This window comes from Arachis hypogaea, chromosome 17 (assembly GCF_003086295.3).
Source record: "Arachis hypogaea cultivar Tifrunner chromosome 17, arahy.Tifrunner.gnm2.J5K5, whole genome shotgun sequence".
Lineage (NCBI taxonomy): Eukaryota > Viridiplantae > Streptophyta > Magnoliopsida > Fabales > Fabaceae > Arachis > Arachis hypogaea.
Window position 1 is genome coordinate 124,516,654 of NC_092052.1, and position 19,159 is coordinate 124,535,812.

Consider the following 19,159-nt stretch of genomic DNA (forward strand, 5'->3'; position numbering starts at 1 on the left):
TTCATCCTCTTCCTCCTCAGTATCTAGGATTATGAAATCTGTATGGATGTAAAGGTTCTCAACCTTTACTAAGACATCCTCTACACGACCATAAGCCTTTTTTATTGACTTGTCTGCCATCTCTAGTGAGATTCTTGCAACTTGCACCTCAGATTCCCAGCCTTTCCATTACAGAGAGTGGCATAAGGTTTATGCTTGACCCTTGGTTACACAGATCCTTCTCAAAGGTAACGGTGCCTATTGTGCAAGGAATTAGGAAGCGTCCAGGATCCGACAGCTTCTGAGGTAGTTTCTACTGAACCAAGGCATTGAGTTCCTTGGTGAGCACTGGAGGTTCTTCCTCCAATGTCTCTGTGCCAAATAGCTTGGCATTCAACTTCATCAAAATTCCCAGGTACCGAGCAACTTGCTCTTTCCTAGTTTCCTCTTCCTCATCAGAAGAGGAGTACTCTTCAAATTCTAAAATTTTCAACCAAGCATTCAAGGGAACTTCAATGGGTTCCTCATGAACCTTTGGTTCCATCAATTCTTCAATAGAAGAGTTCTCAGTGGGCTTGGGGTACCCAACTACTCCTATTGTGGCATTCAATGCTAGGACTTGTGTTTCTTTGGGCGTTCAACGCCAGTGAGGGTACTGCTTTGGGCATTGCACGCCCAGAAAGGACCTCCTTACTGGTGTTTAACGCCAGTGATGGTATCTCCATGGGCGTTGAAGGCCCAGTAAGGACTTCCTTACTGGCGTTCAACGCCAGAGAATCCCCATCAGATTCGGCCTCAGTGTTCACTGTTATGGCCTTGCACTCTTCTCTTGGATTTACTTCAGTGTTACTAGGAAGAGTATTAGGAGGGGTCTCAGAAGTGGGTGTAGTAAAGTCACCAAGAACCTTCCTTGCATCTCCTCCATTGTTCTGTTTGGCTGCCATGCTTGTATTTTCAGTTTCTTGTTCGAAAAGTTCTATGAGGTCTCTTCCAGAATGTTGTGCTTTAACTTGTTGTAAACGCTTCCTTAAGGTCCTTTTAGGTTCAGGATCAGGATCAAAGAGAGGTTCTTTATCTCTGTTCCTGCTCATAAACAAGAAAAAGAAGACAAGAAAGAAAAAGAATGGGGGCTCAATGTCAAAGAATAGGGAACTCCCTATGAGATGTGAAGAAGAAAGAAGAATGAGGATAGAAGAATGAAATGAAGAGTTCGAATAAAAAGAGGTAAAGAATTCAAAAATTTAGAAGTGAAAAGAGAAACTAGAATTAAAATATTTTTTGTTTTTATTTTATTTATTAATTGAATAGGAAATTAAAAGCTAATTAACTAAAAAGATTTGAAAAGTTAGAAGGTAGTTTTCAAAAAAGAAGAGAGAGAGAGCAGTGAGAAGTTTTCGAAAATAGAAGAGAGAGGAATTAGGAAGTTTTGAAAAAGAAGAAAGAGAAAACAAGTAACTAATTAAGAAAGATTTGAAATTAAGATAAGATAGAAGATTAGAAAAAGAATTGAAATTAAAATTTAAAATTAGAAAAGATAAGATAAGAATTTGAAAAGATTTGATTTTGAATTTTGAAATTGAAGCAAGATAAGATAAAGATTTGAAAATAAGTTTGAAAAGATAAGATATGGTGAAGATTTGAAAAAGATTTGAAAAAAGATAAGATTTGAAATTTGAATTTGAAATAAGATAAGATAATATTTTTTAAAATTTAAATAAAGATAAAAAGATAAGGTGAAGATTTGAAAAAGATATAAAAAGATAAGAATTAAAATTTAAAATTTGACTTTAAGATAAGATAAGATAAGATAGTGATTTGAAATTAAAATTTGAAAATCTTTTTGGAATTTTCGAAAATTTGATTAAAGATGGAAAAGATATTTTTTTGATTTTTAGAATTAATGAAGAGAGAGAAAAACAACCAAAAGACACCAACCTTAAAATTTTTAGATCAAGAGACACTAATTTTTGAAAATTGAAAGAACAAACACCGAAAGATACCAAACTTAAAACTTTTAAAATCAAAACTAGAAAAGAAACAAGAACAACTTGAATACCAAGAAAGAACACTGAGACTAATTCAAAAATTTAGAGAAAACAAAGAACACACAAAGGACCCCAAACTTAAGAATTAACATTAGACTCAAACAAAAGATACTATTTTTTGAAAATTTTTGGAAAAAGAAACAAGAAAGTTTGAAACTTTAACAAGAACAAGAACAAAAGACTCAAACAAAAGATAAAGATTAATAAAGAAAAGAAAAGGTTTTGAAAAATTTTTGAAAAGAAAACAAAAGACTCAAATAAAATAGTAAAAATGATCTAATCTAAGCAACAAGATAATCCGATTGTTTGTTAAATTCGAACAATCCCCGACAACGGCGCCAAAAACTTGGTACACGAAACTGGCTCCGCAGGTTTCGTATAGATAGACTGGCAAGTATACCGGGTCATCCAAGTAATTCCTCAGGTGAGTGAGGGTCGATCCCACGGAGATTTTTGGTTTGAGCAAGCAGTGGTTACCTTGCAGATCTTAGTTAGGCGGATAAAAAATTATAGTTTGTCACGGAAAATGCATAAAATAGAATAAATAAATAAAACGATACTAGATAGGTGTGAAATCAATGGTATGAGAATGGTTGAGGCTTCGAAGATGCTTTGTCTTTCTGGATTAACTTTTCTTACTGTCTACTTCAATAACTTTCTGATTCATTCAATGGCAGTCGTAAGTGATTAACTCATGTCCTCTCATCAAGTTAACCTCCTCCACTGCAGCAATCCACTATGTTGAAGTGACTCATGTCCTCTTGTCAAGCCACCTCTAGGTCTCTCACTATAGTAGAAGATGAAGCTCTAAGCAATCCACTCCACTTCACGATCCTAATCAAGGTGCCACAGACAAGGCAGATCTTCCGGATTAGAAAGTGCTGCTTCTCTGACTCTAGCCTTAACGCCACAAAGACCTTACTTACCCACGATCAACGGAATTTCATGTCACATATCCAAAGTTGCCCAGGTACTCTATTGGAATCCGCAATGCAATCTCTAGCTTTGGTTCAACGCTATCCGGGCCAGGACTCGCACGGAACCCATGTAGAACAAGGATGATTGTCATTGGTCACCCTAAATTCATGAGATAAAGAACGAGAATGCATAAGAGAATAGAATCAGACATATTGAACTAAAACAGTAATATTATTGATCCATGAAACTCAGAAGAGCTCCTAACCTTAACCTTAGGAAGTTAGTGACTCATACTTTACAAAAGTAGTGAAGTATTCGAATGGGGGGGGGATTTAGGGTGATCTCCTCCTATATATACTAATATGCTAACTAAGAATTACAGAAATAAGATAAACTAAGTTGATCATGTGAAAATCCACTTCTGGGGCCCACTTGGTGAGTGTTTGGGCTGAGCTTGAGTGAAATCCACGAGCTAATACCCCTTAGGGGCGTTGAACGCTGGCTTGGGACTCCCTTTTGGGCATCGGACGCCAGCTGCTCCCTTGTGGGCGTTGAACGCCAAGAATAGGGTAGGTGGCTGGCATTGAATGCTAGTTTTGGGTCTTCATTTCCAAAGCAAAGTATGGATTATTATATATTTCTAGAAATCCCTGGATGTTAGCTTTCCATAGCCATTGAGAGTGCGCCATTTGGACTTCTGTAGCTCTAGAAAAGCTCCTCGAGTGCACGGAGGTCAGATCCTGACAGCATCTGCAGACTGCAGTCCTTTCTCTGTCTCTGAATCAGACTTTTGCTCAAACTCCTCAATTTCAGTCAGAAAATACCTGAAATCACCATAAAACACACAAACTCAAAGTAGAATCCAAAAATATGAATTTTGCACAAAAACCTATAAAAATATAATAAAACTTAAACAAAACATAATGAAAACTATATAAAAATAACGCCAAAAAGCGTATAAAATATCCGCTCATCCATTATCCCTGCCCCTCCGAACGCTTGGTTGGAAGCTCTGTCAACATGAAGCTTCCACCGTGTGCTCGTATTCTCGGGTGCGTCACCAACTACCTCGACTAGGAAGTCTGCACCCGGACCCGACTCGCTAGTGGGCCGGGCCGGAACAAAACTCTTAGAAGGATGATGATTTATCAAATAGGCAGCTGTTAAAAAAGCATCTTCCTAAAAGATTTTAGGAAGTTTGGCTATGGCAAAAAGAGTAAAATCCATTTTAACAATAATGTGCCTGTATTTTCTCTCAATCACACTTTGTTGTTGGTATGTATGAAGGCAGAAATTAAAAGTCTATAATTAATACTATTTTACTGTAAAAATATACTTAAAAATGTGTGACAAGAATTTTATTGCATTGTCAGTTTGTATTGAGAGATATAACTATAAGGATAAAGGCTAAGTTGTATTAGTAGGGTAGCTTGCTTTGGCTGCATTAGAATCGAATTGGGGAAGTATTTTATTTTCTTGTATATGATCTTCAAGGTTCTGACCTTTGATAGCAAATAAAGCATGTTGTTGCTAAGTTACAAAGTTTTTGTAATCAAGTTTATTTAAGATTGGAGCCAAATAATTTTTGAAACTGATAGAAGGAAGTGTGATAGCCATGGATGATTAAAAGGCTTTGATACCATGTGAACTTAATCGAAAAAGTAATGAAGAATCATGAACTGAGCTTAGTAATGCCCAGTTTCTTGTGTGCTAAGAAAGACAAAGAAAGAATGATACAAAGAGAAAAGAGAGTGAATTGTATTTGATATTAATATAGAAAATGTGATTATACATTGCTATTAATAAAAGGACGATGTGAGGTATTTATACACCACAATGAATGAGAGTAAACAAGATACACTAATACAACTTTAACCTTTATCGTTATATAGACCTCTCCATATGACTCATGTTGGGTCAGCCATACAATTATTTTAAGGTGAAAATTCAAGTGCAGTCAACTTTACGTAAAATTGATAATTGAGAGCTGTTAGATAAAAATTTAGTTAAATCAATTAAGTTAACTAAAAATTTAGTTAAATCAATTAAGTCATTTAATTGTTCTCAGCTATTAACTTTACGTAAAATCGACTGCAAAAGTTTTCATCTTATTTCAATAAATCGATCAGCTTAATTGCATGTATCACGGTAAAATAGCACTAAGATGTAATTTGATTGACCCTTGAAGTCAAAGTGAAGTTGATATCATTTGCTATTTTCTTCGCATCAAATGAGATGCCTTCTAATCCTCTTTTCGAAAATCCAGCACTGTAAATTCCATGTTCTCCTTTCCAATGATTTGGGTAACTTGGTTTTGGCATTCCATTCTCATTGAATAGATTCTTGTAATCCTGAACGGCCAAAAATGTAACACAATTAATTACACAAACATATTTATTAAGTACATTAATCTAAACGGTAACACTACAAAGACCAAAAAAAAGTCAAAATTTATTATTAATCTATATTAAATAAGACAAGTTCTAGTTGGTTTTGTTTATTCTTTTTTGTTATAAAATATTTTTATAATTTAAAATTGAATTTGAGACTACTATACCCACTATCCATTGAATAGATTTGTTTCTTTAGGAAATACGATATTATTTCCAAAATAAAAATATAAATATACGCACCTTAAGCCACTTCAGCACATTGGTTTTGTATCCAGTAGCAAAGATGATTGCATCGAAATGAGCATGTTGTCCATCAACAAATTTAACTACTTTTCCTTCCTTGATACTTGAAATACCAGGATAAACCTAAATTTAATTTAAGACAAGGATAACTAATTGATCGGATAGAACCCATTGTTAATTAAGAAATCAATTTACAAATTATAATTAATTAACTAAAAAAGTATAAAAAAATTAACTTTTACTTAAACAACATTAACCGACTTTAATGTTTAGATTTATAATTTAAAATCTAAAATTTTAGATAAATAAAATAATTTTAAAAAATCGACTGATCTTAAAAAATTGATTATCTAGCATTAAACAAGTATATATGTATTTATTACCTTCACTTTTCCCTTCTTAATCTTTTCTATACAACCAACATCAATGGTAGGAGTAGTACCACCTTTTATTTTGAGTGCAAAAGGTCCCTCCTTTGGCCTCGTCAAACCATACTTAAACATATTCCCATACTTCAATTTGCTCATAAGAACCATCATCTTGTCCACTTTATCCACCATGAAGTGTTTCAGCATCAACATACCCGCATACACCATTTCCTTAGTAAAATAATGCACCTGAATGAATAGCATACACCCACTATTAAATTTTGTTGGTTATTTTGAACTCTATAGGGTTCATATATTAGAACAGATGCAATGCATGCAATTTGATTGCAAGCACAAGAATTTACATAAGAGAAATGTTAGGGCCAGCTAATTTTGTGATTTGTAGCAATTAATTAGTTATCATTAGTGTTTTTAATAGTGTGAGATTATATCTAATTATATAAAATTATTCACTTTTTTTTTTACTAATTAAGTGCTGGCTAGATAAACTTTCTCTTCACATAATTAAATAGCTCATATATATTTTAAGTTGATTTATTAACACTCTAATTTCAAAAATTATAAAACCATCTTTTTCAAAGATACAGACATATAAATAGTTACATATCTAGATAGAAAAATAATTTACCTGACTTCTGACGACAATAGAGGTATATGCACCCCAAGTTGAAAGATCATAAGCAATTTCCATGCCAGAATTGCCACATCCAACAACCAAAACATTCTTCTTGTACATTTCTCTCCCATTCAAATACTTGCTACAATGCATGGACTCTCCTTGATAGTTCTCAAGTCCTTTAATGTTTGGGATGTACTCTTCACTATTCTCTCCACTCGCAACCACCAGAAACTCCGCTTCATAGATCTTGTCGGCACCGGAAGAGTTGTTGGTAACAAGGAGCCTCCACTTTCCATTGCTTTGGTCAATGAAAGCAGAGTCAACAGAGCAGTTGTAGTTGATGGAAATGTTGAAATGCGCGATGTAAGAGTCAATGTAGCGCAAGAAATCAACCCTAGGGACAAAATTGGGAAAGTCAGAAGGAAAAGGATAATGTGGAAGGCTACAAAAGTCTTTTCCTAAGTGTAGTTTCAAACGATCATAGGCTCTTTTCCTCCAAAGAGAAACAGGGCAATCATCTCTTTCAAGAACAATGTTAGAGATTCTGAGTTTGTTGAGGCACCCTGCGGTTGCTATTCCAGCTGGTCCTGCACCTACAATCACAACAGGTACTTCAATAATCTGCATGCTTGATTGTTATAGTTAATAATCAATTTTTTTTCCAGTGACTAGTGAATAATCAATTTAGTCTTGGTGTTTTTATAGTTTTATAAAGTTCTGTTATTATTGAAAACGTGCATAAATTGTGATGATCTTTTTATAGTTTTTTGTTTGTTTTGTTGTAATTATGGGGCAATGCATATGTTTTGAAGATAGTCTAATTGGTTAGTCAAGTAATTTTCAAGCCAAATTTATTCTTACTGTCTAAAATTAAAAATCAGTTATCAAATTAAAACTAAAATATAAAATATATATTTAAAATATATGAAACATTATATTTAATATACATATATATATATATATATATATATATATATATAATATTTTTTAATTTTTATACATAACATATTATACAATAGGAGTAATATATCATTTAAGAAGATGATTTAATTAATATGTGTTTTAAGGTTATACATGTTATAGTTATTATTAATAAAAAATTAATTTTTTTTACTTTACCATGCAACATTTCTATCTAGGGATGTTAATGGGGCGGGGCGGGGGCGGGGGCAGGGGATACCTCCCTGCTCCCTGTTTTCGCCCCCCCAAAATTGATCCCCATTTCCCGCGTTTTCTGTGTTCTTCGCGGGTCCCCATTCCCCATCTCTTTATGTTGAACATTTATATGAAAATTATAGTAAAAAATTAAAAAAAAACTACAAAACATTATTACAAACATATCTTATCCAACATTATAAGTCAAGAAATACAACATAACAAATCATAGCCCATAAGGGGATAAGCACTGAACAAGAAGAGTGGCCGGTAGCGACTGGCGAAAGGGTATGCTGCTATGGCTATGACTGTCGACACAACTATGGGGATTGGGAGTTTTGAACTTTTCTGGAGAGTTGGGGCTTCGAAACGGCGCTAAGTGGAGTAGTAGGAGAGAATGGAAGACATTAAATAAGGTAGGGTTAGGGTTTTCAATAGGTGAAATCCCTAAAAAGTCTTTATATTGGGAATAAATTCAGGGTATTTAAATAAACTCAAGAATTTGGGAAATTATTGGGGGCGAGGTGGGGATCCCCGCTCGGGTCCCCGTGCGTGTCTCGGGGGGATTTTAGTCCCATCCCCATCTCCACGAAAAAAATCCCCACCTTCAGGTTCCCATTCAGAGCAGTCCCCATAGGGATCCCCGCGTTTTGAGGAATTTTGACACCCCTATTTCTATCTGAAACACTTAGCTATTTGTTTATTCCCTCTCAAACACCTTTTTTCCCCTCCTTCGTACTTGCTAAAGGATGGAAAAGCATTGATTGTTCCTTGGACTGACTAAAGAGGAGTGATAATTAATATAAAATTTAAGAATGTCAATATCATTTTTTAATGTATGTATTTTAATTTACTCTATTTAATATTTATAAAATATTTAAATTTATTTAAAAAATAAATAAATAATAATTTCTTATTACAAAAGATTTAAACGCTAACAAAATTAACCATAAAAGAATAAAATTAAATTTATACCCATAAAAAATGAATTATGTTCGACAAAAATAATTAATTATTAATTTTTTATTATTTCTATTAAAAATTTAATTACAATGCCCAAATTATCCCATTCTCTTCCATTATCTTCAACTTTTTAAATTTTTCAACTCAAGTCTCTGTTACCAACAAAATCACTACCTTTTTTCTCAAATTTTGAATACCACCATCACCACCACCATCACTGTCAACATCACAGTCAATACAACTCATCAATAAACTGAGACAGAATGAGACAAAAGGAGATAAATTACTGAAGGAAGATAAACAAAGCCAGAAGTAGTAACGGAGAGCAAAAATTATCAACGTTGTTGTCTTCAGCAATCATTAAGCTCGGGAGAAGGAGGAGAAGCGTTGCTTCCGTCATTGAGGCGGTTCTGCCAGAGGCGGCGACGGAAGAAAGATGCTCTAACCCTAACTCCAGTATATTCCCGGCGTATTCTTGTTGCAGCAATGGATCCGTTGTCAGAGAAATTAAAAGGCTATTATAGTTGTTAGAGAAATTGAATAAGAGCTATCACTCATTTCATTTTCTATATAAATTCTCTAAATTGAACCAAAAAAAATGTTATTATTTGAGTTTATAGATTTTTATTGAACTTTTGTTTTGTTTGCCCCTTATTTAATTGTTTCTTCTTGCTTTATTTTCTGTGATTCTCATGTTTGTGTGCGAAGCAGTCTTTTGGTGGCAAACTATAACATCTCGGTTTTTTTTTGAAAATTAAATAATTAGTTATTTATAAGTTATCATATTATATTGAGATTTTGTTTTTAAGAAATATATTTTTTTAACAAAGATAATTAAATAAAATTTATGATTATCGAAATTTAATTTAAATATAACTTATTCTATTAGTTTGAACTATTTATTAAAAACTATTTTGATAGGCAAAAATTAAGTTAATCTTTTATAGTTATTATTATTATTATTAGTTACTTCTTTCTTTTGGCCGAAGCCATTAAGAAAATATGTATAAAGAAAAGCCAAATGTGGCTCATTTACAAGTATGTGTATATATATATAACTAATGTCATTAAGGGACTAAGAAAGAAAAGAACGTGGCTTGCATGCTATTATACTTATATATGCTCATGACACCTAATAATACTTTTACACTACAAACTATCATTCATTAGCATCATTTTCTTTTATTACTTTTATTCATTATAGCCGAACCCTTTAGAAAGAAAAAGAGAAATAAAGGTCGTGGCTTATGTGTATACATATATCTATGCAACCATGACACCTGTTACATTCATTTAATAACCAATGACACCTAATAAACCTTATTACCGCAAATCCTTTTTAATCACCCTCATCACTAATCATACTTCCTTTTCCTTCATGCATCACCGAACCAACTTTGAAAGAAAAAGAGAGAGTAAGCCGTGAGTGAAAGGAATCAGAAACCATGGAACCTTACCTCTTCTGAGTTCGATTTCTTACGATTTGTAACTCCAATAAAAAAATCTAATCCGGTAAAAGTGTTCGTATCTTCCTCCTCTACGTGTTGGTGTTACTTTTGTCCGGTGGAAATCGACGGTGACGTAGCTCCCCTACCCTTTGAGCTTGGCCACCTGGAGTTCTAGGAGGCACGGAGGATTCCGGACGTTTTTCCCTTCAGCAGCACGGTCAGAAAGTTTCTCTAGAGTTTCGAGTATTTCGATTACGTACAAAGGTAGGGTTTTGATAAATTTTCACCGACTAAATGATATTTGAAAGTAAATTGATGTTTGCATTGAGTGTTATTGAAATTTGATTGCATTTCCTGTTGAATTTTGTTGGTATATTGATATTTTGATGAAGTTGTGTTTAGTCAGCTTGGGAATGGATCAATTTTTAAGATAATATTTTGATAAAAATAAAACAGGTTTTCAGTCTCGTTGAAGGACAAGATATCCGTTTGGAAATTTTATTTTAAGGGATGTCATTATATTTTTATAAAAGACTGAGGTTATGCTTACCGTTATAAACTAAGTTTTGAAAGGAAAATGCTACTTTGAGCTTTTATTCAAAATTACTGCCACAGGAGAGCAGATGTGACATTGTTTGGGCCTTAGTGCCAAATGTAAAGTGGGGACGCCCACACACTGAGAACTGTTTTCCAGATGTACGCTTATTGATTTGGAAAGTCACACTGATGCGGCCTAGCCGTACGACTTAAAGTCACACTGATGCGGCCTGGCCGTACGACTTATAAGCACACTGATGCATCTGGAAAACCATATCTGGGACTTGTGCCCGGGTAATGTCGGGAGCGGGTAGGCAACCGACACATGAGCTCATGGCCTGCGTTAGGAATAGACATACATCATTCTTGTTGCGCATTAGCATTTTACTTAACATTGTGAAATTATTTGTGATTGTCTTCTTGTGTTTATACATTCCTTAATGTTATTCTGAATTGTGGTGACTAGATATTTCGTTGTGAATTACTTGAACTGTGGTAATCCTGACTAAACTAACCACCCTCGACCCTACTAAGAACCCCCCAGTTCTTACCCCTTCTCTTCCTCCCCTTCAGATGGAGACCGGAGTTATATTCTACGAGATGGACCCTCCCTATATATACGAGGATATTGTACAGCATAGGTTTTATGTAGTAGCTGCGGAGATTAGGACTCGTATGTACATTCTGCGTGATCATCCTTTCCATCACCCGATTGACACTCCACAGTTTAACCCCGACATGCCCTACGAGTTCCCACTGCAGTGGCTCCACCCGGATGCTCCATTTCACCCGTTTCATGATGGGCCGGTGCCTCACCAGCATCCTGATCAGCCTGCGGATCAGGCGGACCCTGAGCCTGAGCCCATGGAGGAGCATTTTCCAGAGCCTGTACCGGAGGAGGACATCCCCATGGAGCAGATTTCAGTATCTTCATCCGAGCCATCTTCTGAGGAGCCGCTCACCGCCTCTATTAGTGGACCGGCGAGTGCTGGTCAGACCAGTAGCACGAGTGCCAGTGCCCCTCCCGAGATTATAGAGATTTCCGATGACGAGGACGAGGATCCTGAGGAGTGTTCTGATGTGGTTGTGATCTCTTCTGACGATGACAGCTGAGTCCTGGGAGCTGCGGTTGGGCCTTTTGATAGTTTTTTTTTGTGTTAGTCTAGCCTTTGTGTTAATCTCTCACTTTTGGTCAGACTCACTGAGAGAGTAGGGTGTATATAGTGGACTAGGCTAGTTCGGGTGCCAGTTTAGGGGTTTTCTATATGGACCAGGGCCCGGAGTGTTGGATTGTACATAGTAGTATTTTCTGAAGGGTTGTATGCTAACTCAGGATATATATATATATATATATATATATATATATATATATATATATATATATATATATATATATATATATATATATATATATGTACGACAGTACCTGTATGCTTATGCTTGTGTATGTTTAATTAGTTGTTCTTGCAAGTTTTCTTATAAAAGTTTATCCAAAACTCGATAGTACGCTAACCCGATTACAGGCTTAATAATACATAGTAAAGGTTTCATGTGAACAAGTTGGTGACACTTGATTTCTAGTATGATCATGACTTACTAGGGATTGGGTCGTTACAACTTGGTATCAGAGCAGTTCGTTCCTATTAAAGCCTGGGGATATGGACTGAATCATGCTTCATTGCATTCTCTGAGTTGTGTCTCATGCACATAGGATATCGTTGTGATATGAATTGCATGATTATCACTGTGTTTCCATTTTAGAGACTATTCACACTTTGCCTGAAATGTTAAGACTGATCACCTTAATATTACATGTTGGGTGTGCACAGAATCTTGATGGCTGCACGGGGACGAGGACGTGGTAGGCGTGGTGCGAACCATGCAGAGGAATCGACGAGGGGTGCAGATGCTTTTATAGCTGCAATGAACACCATGGCTGAGGCTGTGCGTGAAACGGCAACTGCTACTACGCGAGCAATTGACCGTTTAGGGGAGAGGAACAGAGATCGTAACGGAGGACGCAATGGTGAGCGTGGTGGAGACGGTAATGATAATGAAGGTGTCGGAAACCACGATAACCCTATGACACTAGCAACCTTTCTGAAGGTAAATCCGCCCAAGTTTAAGGGGACGCTTGTTGCAACTGAAGCTGACAATTGGTTCCGTGGTATTGAGAGGTCATTGCGAGTGCAACATGTACCAGAAAGACAGTACGTGGAATTTGCGACCTATATGCTGGAGGGAGAAGCTGAACACTGGTGGCATGGAGTGCAACGCTTGTTAAGGCAGGTGGTGGAAGAGATTGACTGGGATACTTTTAAGGAGGAATTTTACAAAAAGTACTTCCCTAGAACTGTTCGTGATGCCAAAGAAATGGAACTAATGCAGTTGACGCAGGGGAATATGTCAGTAGCAGAGTATACTCGGAAATTTGAGGATTTGTGCCGATTCTCTAAGATCTGTCAGGGAAACCCAGATGATTTTGAGGAATGGAAGTGTTTGAAGTACGAAGGAGGACTCTGCGAAGAACTAATGCACTCCTTGGTACCACTGCAAATACGAAACTTTGCAGAGCTTGTCAATAGGAGTCAGTTGGTGGAAGACTGCACCAAGAAGGTGGCGGCAGTAAAGATGAGTCGTCAAGAATTACCTCCGAAAAATTTTAATCGGTATATAGCCCCTCAGGGAAGGAACTTTAAGATGAATAGGACACTTCCTTATGGGAATCAGCAAGTTAGTAATCTTCCTGCTCGTGACAATATTGATAGGCAAGGACGAGATACTGGAAAGCGACCACAGCCAGCATTAACAAACCTTGTTTGTAATCAGTGTGGGAAAAACCATGGTGGGAATCCATGTCGATTGGGTTCGAGCGTTTGTTATTTTTGTGGTATGCCTGGACACATAGCGAGGAATTGTGAGAAGAAGATTGCTCAAGATTTAGCTAAATCTCAGCAGCCGGGAAGAGTATTTACAATGATGACTGAAGATGCTCGTACTCGGACTCCCTGACCCAAGGTCAGTATTGTGCTAAGACTCGCTCCTTAACTGCACTTTATGTTTCTGGTGCGTCACATTCTTGTATTTCTTTAACTGCTATACGTAAGTTGAGACGAGATGAGGACACACGACATACCTGAGGACTAGAAAATAAGATAAGAACTGTTTACTCGCACCTGCTTACAGGTAAAGGAAATGTTGAGGGCGAAATTTTCTTTTAGGACGAAAATTTTCGTTTATAGCAATTTTCGAGGACGAAAATTTTTGTAAGGTGGGTAGGATATAACATCTCGGTTTTTTTTGAAAATTAAATAATTAGTTATTTATAAGTTATCATATTATATTGAGATTTTGTTTTTAAGAAATCTATTTTTTTAACAAAGATAATTAAATAAAATTTATGATTATCGAAATTTAATTTAAATATAACTTATTCTATTAGTTTGAATTATTTATTAAAAACTATTTTGATAGGCAAAAATTAAGTTAATCTTTTATAGTTATTATTATTATTATTAGTTACTTCTTTCTTTTGGCCGAAGCCATTAAGAAAATATGTATAAAGAAAAGCCAAATGTGGCTCATTTACAAGTATGTGTATATATATATATAACTAATGTCATTAAGGGACTAAGAAAGAAAAGAACGTGGCTTGCATGCTATTATACTTATATATGCTCATGACACCTAATAATACTTTTACACTACAAACTATCATTCATTAGCATCATTTTCTTTTATTACTTTTATTCATTATAGCCGAACCCTTTAGAAAGAAAAAGAGAAATAAAGGTCGTGGCTTATGTGTATACATATATCTATGCAACCATGACACCTGTTACATTCATTTAATAACCAATGACACCTAATAAACCTTATTACCGCAAATCCTTTTTAATCACCCTCATCACTAATCATACTTCCTTTTCCTTCATGCATCACCGAACCAACTTTGAAAGAAAAAGAGAGAGTAAGCCGTGAGTGAAAGGAATCAGAAACCATGGAACCTTACCTCTTCTGAGTTCGATTTCTTACGATTTGTAACTCCAATAAAAAAATCTAATCCGGTAAAAGTGTTCGTATCTTCCTCCTCTACGTGTTGGTGTTACTTTTGTCCGGTGGAAATCGACGGTGACGTAGCTCCCCTACCCTTTGAGCTTGGCCACCTGGAGTTCTAGGAGGCACGGAGGATTCCGGACGTTTTTCCCTTCAGCAGCACGGTCAGAAAGTTTCTCTAGAGTTTCGAGTATTTCGATTACGTACAAAGGTAGGGTTTTGATAAATTTTCACCGACTAAATGATATTTGAAAGTAAATTGATGTTTGCATTGAGTGTTATTGAAATTTGATTGCATTTCCTGTTGAATTTTGTTGGTATATTGATATTTTGATGAAGTTGTGTTTAGTCAGCTTGGGAATGGATCAATTTTTAAGATAATATTTTGATAAAAATAAAACAGGTTTTCAGTCTCGTTGAAGGACAAGATATCCGTTTGGAAATTTTATTTTAAGGGATGTCATTATATTTTTATAAAAGACTGAGGTTATGCTTACCGTTATAAACTAAGTTTTGAAAGGAAAATGCTACTTTGAGCTTTTATTCAAAATTACTGCCACAGGAGAGCAGATGTGACATTGTTTGGGCCTTAGTGCCAAATGTAAAGTGGGGACGCCCACACACTGAGAACTGTTTTCCAGATGTACGCTTATTGATTTGGAAAGTCACACTGATGCGGCCTAGCCGTACGACTTAAAGTCACACTGATGCGGCCTGGCCGTACGACTTATAAGCACACTGATGCATCTGGAAAACCATATCTGGGACTTGTGCCCGGGTAATGTCGGGAGCGGGTAGGCAACCGACACATGAGCTCATGGCCTGCGTTAGGAATAGACATACATCATTCTTGTTGCGCATTAGCATTTTACTTAACATTGTGAAATTATTTGTGATTGTCTTCTTGTGTTTATACATTCCTTAATGTTATTCTGAATTGTGGTGACTAGATATTTCGTTGTGAATTACTTGAACTGTGGTAATCCTGACTAAACTAACCACCCTCGACCCTACTAAGAACCCCCCAGTTCTTACCCCTTCTCTTCCTCCCCTTCAGATGGAGACCGGAGTTATATTCTACGAGATGGACCCTCCCTATATATACGAGGATATTGTACAGCATAGGTTTTATGTAGTAGCTGCGGAGATTAGGACTCGTATGTACATTCTGCGTGATCATCCTTTCCATCACCCGATTGACACTCCACAGTTTAACCCCGACATGCCCTACGAGTTCCCACTGCAGTGGCTCCACCCGGATGCTCCATTTCACCCGTTTCATGATGGGCCGGTGCCTCACCAGCATCCTGATCAGCCTGCGGATCAGGCGGACCCTGAGCCTGAGCCCATGGAGGAGCATTTTCCAGAGCCTGTACCGGAGGAGGACATCCCCATGGAGCAGATTTCAGTATCTTCATCCGAGCCATCTTCTGAGGAGCCGCTCACCGCCTCTATTAGTGGACCGGCGAGTGCTGGTCAGACCAGTAGCACGAGTGCCAGTGCCCCTCCCGAGATTATAGAGATTTCCGATGACGAGGACGAGGATCCTGAGGAGTGTTCTGATGTGGTTGTGATCTCTTCTGACGATGACAGCTGAGTCCTGGGAGCTGCGGTTGGGCCTTTTGATAGTTTTTTTTTGTGTTAGTCTAGCCTTTGTGTTAATCTCTCACTTTTGGTCAGACTCACTGAGAGAGTAGGGTGTATATAGTGGACTAGGCTAGTTCGGGTGCCAGTTTAGGGGTTTTCTATATGGACCAGGGCCCGGAGTGTTGGATTGTACATAGTAGTATTTTCTGAAGGGTTGTATGCTAACTCAGGATATATATATATATATATATATATATATATATATATATATATATATATATATATATATATATATATATATATATATATATATGTACGACAGTACCTGTATGCTTATGCTTGTGTATGTTTAATTAGTTGTTCTTGCAAGTTTTCTTATAAAAGTTTATCCAAAACTCGATAGTACGCTAACCCGATTACAGGCTTAATAATACATAGTAAAGGTTTCATGTGAACAAGTTGGTGACACTTGATTTCTAGTATGATCATGACTTACTAGGGATTGGGTCGTTACAACTTGGTATCAGAGCAGTTCGTTCCTATTAAAGCCTGGGGATATGGACTGAATCATGCTTCATTGCATTCTCTGAGTTGTGTCTCATGCACATAGGATATCGTTGTGATATGAATTGCATGATTATCACTGTGTTTCCATTTTAGAGACTATTCACACTTTGCCTGAAATGTTAAGACTGATCACCTTAATATTACATGTTGGGTGTGCACAGAATCTTGATGGCTGCACGGGGACGAGGACGTGGTAGGCGTGGTGCGAACCATGCAGAGGAATCGACGAGGGGTGCAGATGCTTTTATAGCTGCAATGAACACCATGGCTGAGGCTGTGCGTGAAACGGCAACTGCTACTACGCGAGCAATTGACCGTTTAGGGGAGAGGAACAGAGATCGTAACGGAGGACGCAATGGTGAGCGTGGTGGAGACGGTAATGATAATGAAGGTGTCGGAAACCACGATAACCCTATGACACTAGCAACCTTTCTGAAGGTAAATCCGCCCAAGTTTAAGGGGACGCTTGTTGCAACTGAAGCTGACAATTGGTTCCGTGGTATTGAGAGGTCATTGCGAGTGCAACATGTACCAGAAAGACAGTACGTGGAATTTGCGACCTATATGCTGGAGGGAGAAGCTGAACACTGGTGGCATGGAGTGCAACGCTTGTTAAGGCAGGTGGTGGAAGAGATTGACTGGGATACTTTTAAGGAGGAATTTTACAAAAAGTACTTCCCTAGAACTGTTCGTGATGCCAAAGAAATGGAACTAATGCAGTTGACGCAGGGGAATATGTCAGTAGCAGAGTATACTCGGAAATTTGAGGATTTGTGCCGATTCTCTAAGATCTGTCAGGGAAACCCAGATGATTTTGAGGAATGGAAGTGTTTGAAGTACGAAGGAGGACTCTGCGAAGAACTAATGCACTCCTTGGTACCACTGCAAATACGAAACTTTGCAGAGCTTGTCAATAGGAGTCAGTTGGTGGAAGACTGCACCAAGAAGGTGGCGGCAGTAAAGATGAGTCGTCAAGAATTACCTCCGAAAAATTTTAATCGGTATATAGCCCCTCAGGGAAGGAACTTTAAGATGAATAGGACACTTCCTTATGGGAATCAGCAAGTTAGTAATCTTCCTGCTCGTGACAATATTGATAGGCAAGGACGAGATACTGGAAAGCGACCACAGCCAGCATTAACAAACCTTGTTTGTAATCAGTGTGGGAAAAACCATGGTGGGAATCCATGTCGATTGGGTTCGAGCGTTTGTTATTTTTGTGGTATGCCTGGACACATAGCGAGGAATTGTGAGAAGAAGATTGCTCAAGATTTAGCTAAATCTCAGCAGCCGGGAAGAGTATTTACAATGATGACTGAAGATGCTCGTACTCGGACTCCCTGACCCAAGGTCAGTATTGTGCTAAGACTCGCTCCTTAACTGCACTTTATGTTTCTGGTGCGTCACATTCTTGTATTTCTTTAACTGCTATACGTAAGTTGAGACGAGATGAGGACACACGACATACCTGAGGACTAGAAAATAAGATAAGAACTGTTTACTCGCACCTGCTTACAGGTAAAGGAAATGTTGAGGGCGAAATTTTCTTTTAGGACGAAAATTTTCGTTTATAGCAATTTTCGAGGACGAAAATTTTTGTAAGGTGGGTAGGATATAACATCTCGGTTTTTTTTGAAAATTAAATAATTAGTTATTTATAAGTTATCATATTATATTGAGATTTTGTTTTTAAGAAATCTATTTTTTTAACAAAGATAATTAAATAAAATTTATGATTATCGAAATTTAATTTAAATATAACTTATTCTATTAGTTTGAATTATTTATTAAAAACTATTTTGATAGGCAAAAATTAAGTTAATCTTTTATAGTTATTATTATTATTATTAGTTACTTCTTTCTTTTGGCCGAAGCCATTAAGAAAATATGTATAAAGAAAAGCCAAATGTGGCTCATTTACAAGTATGTGTATATATATATATAACTAATGTCATTAAGGGACTAAGAAAGAAAAGAACGTGGCTTGCATGCTATTATACTTATATATGCTCATGACACCTAATAATACTTTTACACTACAAACTATCATTCATTAGCATCATTTTCTTTTATTACTTTTATTCATTATAGCCGAACCCTTTAGAAAGAAAAAGAGAAATAAAGGTCGTGGCTTATGTGTATACATATATCTATGCAACCATGACACCTGTTACATTCATTTAATAACCAATGACACCTAATAAACCTTATTACCGCAAATCCTTTTTAATCACCCTCATCACTAATCATACTTCCTTTT

The 19,159-nt window shown here is 36.6% G+C and overlaps 1 protein-coding gene across 1 annotated transcript; it reads right to left on the bottom strand.

The window, feature by feature from the left end:
• Positions 1-5,101: 5,101 nt before the first annotated feature.
• LOC112763850 (probable indole-3-pyruvate monooxygenase YUCCA11) lies at positions 5,102-7,213 on the bottom strand. Its single transcript, XM_025809407.1, has 4 exons — positions 6,596-7,213; positions 5,962-6,195; positions 5,576-5,701; positions 5,102-5,293 (listed from the first exon to the last, which is right to left on the bottom strand). Exons 1-4 carry the CDS (start codon positions 7,211-7,213, stop codon positions 5,102-5,104), a joined length of 1,170 nt encoding a protein of 389 aa, XP_025665192.1.
• Between the last annotated feature and the right edge of the window lie 11,946 nt (positions 7,214-19,159).

What these genes read in the sequence shown, in the direction of transcription:
- LOC112763850 (XM_025809407.1), bottom strand. Translation starts at nt 7,213, where the DNA reads ATGCAGATTATTGAAGTACCTGTTGTGATTGTAGGTGCAGGACCAGCT. An exon ending in TTAAGAAGGGAAAAGTGAAG is followed by an intron (nt 5,702 to 5,961) that starts GTAATAAATACA and finishes AATTAAATTTAG; the next exon opens with GTTTATCCTGGTATTTCAAG. An exon ending in ATGTGCTGAAGTGGCTTAAG is followed by an intron (nt 5,294 to 5,575) that starts GTGCGTATATTT and finishes TTGGCCGTTCAG; the next exon opens with GATTACAAGAATCTATTCAA.